At 39.0% G+C, this 6000-nt stretch overlaps 1 protein-coding gene across 15 annotated transcripts in view; it reads right to left on the bottom strand.

Annotated features, from left to right (window-relative positions):
• LOC135220600 (E3 ubiquitin-protein ligase HECTD1-like) overlaps positions 1-6000 on the bottom strand; it is a 294889-nt gene that overhangs the window by 29293 nt on the left and 259596 nt on the right. For all 15 annotated transcript variants that reach the window (XM_064257882.1, XM_064257881.1, XM_064257877.1 and 12 more), the window contains 2 exons: positions 930-1063; positions 668-821 (listed from right to left, as the gene is read on the bottom strand). In XM_064257882.1, coding sequence (XP_064113952.1) covers positions 668-821; positions 930-1063 — 288 coding nt within the window. The remainder of the gene's footprint in view (positions 1-667; positions 822-929; positions 1064-6000) is intronic.

Genomic DNA, 6000 nt, shown 5'->3' with positions numbered 1-6000 from the left:
CAAGATCAGACAGCAATGGTGGAAAAACATTTCCTTGCAGCACACTACTTTCACCTGTAAATTGATTGGACAACCCATAAACCTCATTTTCAGCGCTGTTCTGCAGATACAAATTACATATAAAAAATTCCCACAAAATCAGGAAAAATAACATCAATGAACAGATAGCAGAGCGGTACCTTTCCTATGCATATACTACGTATCTTTCAATTGCTGCTAATAAAGCTGAAAAAAACAATTGGTAATGTATAAAGTATGACAAACAGAATGGATGCAAGTCATGAGATCTAATTTCTCAATTGCTTCAATAATGACCTGGGACATCATTGTTGCCTATACCAATTTCCTAAAGTCTTACAAATTTCTGTGTATTGATTTTCAGGATGCAGGTGCTAGTCCTATGTCTAATAGATGGTCATGGTAATCATATGGCGATGTCTTCTATGTTTCACAAATGGTCACCAAAAGTAGTACTTAACAAGCTTACATTCCTTGACTTCTCCACCCAACACTGATGACCAAGAATATTTTCATAATCTACATTTCCTTTTACAGTGACATGTAGAGTAATACGTGCCTTGCACAATTCTGCATCGAGCCCTTTCTGTCTGAATGCCAGTTTCTTCTTAATTCAATATAAACAGACATCAAAAGTAACATAACTTACCTGTTGAGCCCATTGAAGCAGATCAGGCCCTCGAGGTACAGTCACTCTTTCATGTTTTAATCTGCCAACTCTATATTCATGAGGGTCATCCCTTCTCAGGCCACCCCGTCTTTCGACACTCACATCTCTCTGACTTTGCAACCAAACTAAAGACCTGAAATTTTAAAAATTACTTCTAGTAACCTATAAATCACTTCAGAGTATTAATGTATTTACTATTGCATCAAATAAAACCACTCCTAGTATGAACTATACTAATTACCTTTCTGGCCCGAAGGCTGTGCAGTTAAAATAAAGATGTCTTGTTTCAAAGGGAAACAGCATTGGAGTAGCATATGTGAGATCTTCACACCATGATGGCAAGGCTCCACAGGCTAATACAACAGCTTCTCCAACCTGTAACATATTTAAATACTACAGTATTTTTAATTAAATGTGTTACTTTCATTTTGTATGTAAAAGATCACTGATGTTTGAAAAATTTAAGATAATTATTTTCATAAAAATTAATGTAGAAACTTATCTACTATAAATGTAGTGGGGAGGTACATTCCCACATTAAAATTTTAAAAAATTATTTAAATGCATACTAATGCCTCTTGAAACTATTAAGCACAAGCAGAAAAAAAAGTTTCCAGGGATGTTGATGATTGTAACAAATTCATCAGTCTACTAAACACGATGTGTTGATAACACTTCATACTAGCAGTGTATATGGCAACTATTAGCCCCTGATGTTCAATGGCCGCTTAGTGTGTCAAGTCTCTTGGCGTTTTCCATTTCATTACCAAAGCTACAGGAATGTTTTGTGCTTTATAAAATTATATCCTTTAGATAAGTGTCATACAGATCACAATGATTGTGGTGAAAAAATAAAAGGATCAGAAATACATGAAACACATGCTTTTCAAGTGATTTTTCATGCATGACTATTTCATTGACTTTGTCCTTTGAGCCTACGAATTACCTTAACAGGCAGATATGGATTCCATACAGTATTATAGAGTAAGGCAAGCTTTAGAGCATATTTTTCATGGTGAATATGGCTCTGATGACTGTACAGATTATGGTCAATATCTCTTTTCTAAGCCTAAATTAAAATTTTGCAACCATGTTAATTTTTTGTAGTTCTTATTGTTCCTACACATGAGTTTTAGGTGTACTGAAATGATCCATAATAAAAATTTTAATGTTATGCTTATCAAGGTTTATAATAGCTGCAAATATTTTAGGAAGTGATTACATTACTTCATTTAACTTCCTTTGAAATGGAAAATGCTAAAGAAAAGAAAGGAAATGGTGCACACCAAGAAAGGAGGATTTTAGTAGATTATGTTAAGGTATAGGCAGTAAAATGGATGGACAATAAGGGAGTCACCCTGTTGTCAACATTAGTATCTGTAGAACCTCTGGAAGAATGTAAGAGGTATGACCAAAAAGCTATGGCTTCAATCAAGATACCATGTCCTGCAGCTGCTAAAGAATATAAATTTAGGCAACAGTCTTGGCAGAAAATTAGTCTGATGTGAAGGAAGGTCACAGTTTGACACAAGAGGATCCATCTCTCCTGCTGGAACTAGTAGTATGAAACACTTTACATGCTTAAGAGCATGCAGCAATCATGTTTTGGGACAGTAAGTCATCTCATGAAATAAACTTATTTACTAACGCAGCTGCCAAAGGAAGTTCAAAGAACCCAGAAACTGAGTAGCTGAAACATCTCTTATAAGCTCTATACTCCATTCATGTCTGCTGTGGGAATACATCTGACTCAGGGAATGAGGGACCCATGATATTTCTAAGATGGCTTGAAAAACTACAAGTGTATCCATTAAGATCTTGGCAGGTACATCAAGGTACAACGACACTTTTAAAAGCTAATGAATAACAAAAGGCCAGCACAACAATGAACAATCGCCAAATTTTAACGGCCAAAATTTCACTGGATAATGGACCAGATAAGACCCAAAATTATGTCAAAAACATGAAACAGGAACAAAAAATTTCAAATTTACGCATGAAATCGGTCATACGTGATGGAAATACATGTTGAGTCATAAGGACATTTTCAAAGACAAGGTAAAAATCTTTGCACTGCTCCCCAAGTTTCAAAGACTCAGCAAAAAATCTTTGCATTATTCCAAAAAGTAAAACCATAATTAAGGAACTTATTTTGAAGGACTTGATAAATCAAAAGTAATTCTTGGATGAATTGCTCAAATAAAAGGGACCAAAATTAAATAAGCAACACTGTTACAAAATACTGCAAAGTAATGAGGCAAATGGAAGCTGTTCATATGGCAGTGTAGATAATACACACTGAGTTTTCTGGATCATTGGTGGGATAAAGGGAAATATATACAATTACTAATTGGGTAGTGATGAAACAAATATAAATTATAGCAAAAGAAAACAAAAGGAAATAAGACAAATTGGTAACTAATTTGTATTTTTCATAACTTACAAACCTGAGCTCTTAACATTAGGATAAATACTCAGCGCCAGCTGGAAACCGGTAAAGTTTAAAATAATTGTGTACGCAAAGGACTATTGGCATCTGTGCTTGGTCATGAGACATGTGGGGCCACCCACATACCCCTTACTAACTAGCCGGTTTAGTTTGCCCCCAGTCATTTTCAATTTGTTGTTTGGAATTCCTGGGTATGTGAAGATGAAGCCTTATGCAGCGAGACTTCCTGGATATCACAAGAAGCAGATAAACACCCTGTTATTCTCTTCAACAGTTTCGATGTCGAAGTACTCCTAGTGTAGCAAGTCGTAGGTGAAGAAACTCTTAGGGTACGGTTAATTCGTTACCTGTGCTTGGGAATATCGCATATTCATATGGATTACCTGTAATCCAAAGCTTTGATGTATCTGGGTGTGCTTTGGGAAGTAATTATGACTAATGGTGCTCCTTTCCCTGTGGGGAGAGGCGGGCATTGCCATCTTGTTTCATTCCAGATACGTGGGTAGAGAGGATGCAGGTGTGCAGTCGGCGTTAGGCTTATCAGGAGAACCAACCCCCCCCCCACACAAAAAGGACAGTTGGTTTGATGTATAATGTCGTGTTGCCATCCAGGATCCCACGTGATGGATGTCCCTTTTATTCTGACATGCATTGGATGGCGGTCGGATCCATCGCCATCTGTAAAAGAAGCAGATAGGGCAACAAAGCAGCCTTTAATGTCAGGTTGCCATGACTACGAGAATAACATCAACAGCCTTGCACTTCTGGTAGGGTGCTGGCTTCGCATTCGAGTTGCTCAGTGACGTCATAAACATGGCGACTGCCATGATGTCTCTTCACAGCTGCGGCCTACACAAAGGCATGTTTCCATTTTCATTTTGAGGTACAAGAGTACTTTACAACTATTCTTTCGGATGGAAGATTTTTAATGCACATTGTTTTTGAATGAAATTACAAGCATTAGGAGATATAAGTCACATAAGGGAAAAGACAAGTCTTTCCTCTGTATCCTTCCGCTTAGGCGTCAAGCTTAGGTGACTGGCTTTGATGCCAGTGCGTTCTCCTGCCAATCCTGGAAAAAATACGGACTTCGTAGCTGATCCTCGAGCCAAGAGAAAGTTTCTTCTCCATCTTTGAGCCAGGATTGTTACATCCCTATTATATGAAAGCACAAGAAATAGTTGTAATTGTCGAACAAGTGAATGATGGAAAGTTAGTCTAGTGTGGCTGCTGTGAAGAGTTGGAAAGGCTAGAATCAGGAAATTCGTGACTGATCCTCGTGCCAAGAGGGGAAGAATAATTTCTTCTTCATCTTCGAGCCAGGACTGTCACATCCTTGTAAAGTAGACATGCCACAGAAGGTTGGGTCTCTTGATATTGGCTGCAAGAGTATCATAGCCAAGACCGCTTGCAAATGGCGGTAGTCATGACGTCACAGCCTACCGATTCTCGATTTACTTCGGTGCCTCCGGAACCTACTACGCTTTTTGACTAATTGGTACACACAGTAATGAAGAATAAACAGGATCTAGAGGTGAAAATGGCTAAGTAAGACAAAAAGAAAAGGCATGATTTGTCTTATTCGTCTTCTTCTCTAGATGGTGTCATAGCTAAGTTCAATGGCATCACTGAGTGTACTAGTCGAGCGTTGGAGGATACGGGATTTCGTGACTGATCCTCGGGACATGAGGAGAAAAGTAAATTCTTCTTCATCTTCGAACCAGGACGGTCACAGCCCAATCAGGATGAAAATCAAGTCAGTGGCTGGTAAGCTCAAAGCAATCGGACGAAGCCGTTTACAAGAGTCTGAACGAGCGAAAGCGTCGACTGTCGCTGGGCTAGCGGCCGACGTGGAGTTGCCAGTGGTGACTAGAGTGTCTCTAAGAGACTACAATGCCGTGGCTTAACTTGGTACATACGCCGATGCTTTTACAAACGTTTTCCATGGACTCTAGATGTCAAGAGTAATAAAGTATGATAAAATGGCTCTCATATTTGTATATAGGATTGTAAACAGATACCTTCTCAAATCCTACTGATTATAATATTTTCAAGATCGAGCATTCAGCAGACATTAAAGATCAAAGGTGCCAAGGCCGTATGGTTGGACGACCATGACGCATGCTGATAAGATACCTTCTCAAATGCTACCAACTATTCGGGATTGAGCCATCAGTGGCCATTAAAGATCAAAGGTGCTGTGGCCGTATTGTCGGAAGGCCATGGCATATGCAAATAGATACCTTCTCAGATCCTACTGACTATTCGAGATCAAGCCATCAGTGGCCATTAAAGATCATAAGTGCCGCGGCCGTATGGTCGGACGGCCATGACGCATCCGGACGTTTGTCAGGGGGTAGGAGTGAGTTAACGTCTCCTGTGGCTAAACACAGTGTGTTAGAACCGGAGGGAAGAGAAAACCATGAGTTTCTGGCTTCGTATGAGGTGGTGACACCTGCCAGCATGCTTTCCCCTGGGATTGACATGGCGTTTGGTTTGAAAAAGGATACGAAAGTGTATGAATTACCTTGTTTTAGTCATGTAAAGTCCATTTTACAACACTTAAAATGCACGGATTGATAGAAGGATATGGATACCTCTTAGTAATTGTATGCAGCCTGAATGGTGGGAAGTAGCATACTTTGGGTTGACTCCAGAAAACTTCAAACCTTTACAGGTAAGGAGAATTCCCAAGTTTTATATACTTGTTGGTATAAGCTGGTTTCCTCCTATAAGAATATTGACCAAAAGCTTCCACTCTTACCTAAGATGCTATAGCCAGGATAATTGGGTCATACCTTTTAGCCTAACAAGTGGTTATATTTGTAGCCTATTCCAGCCAGTTCAAGTCTACTGCTACTAT

Source organism: Macrobrachium nipponense, chromosome 2, assembly GCF_015104395.2.
Source record: "Macrobrachium nipponense isolate FS-2020 chromosome 2, ASM1510439v2, whole genome shotgun sequence".
NCBI lineage: Eukaryota > Metazoa > Arthropoda > Malacostraca > Decapoda > Palaemonidae > Macrobrachium > Macrobrachium nipponense.
This window is presented reverse-complemented; position numbering and strand designations above follow the sequence as displayed.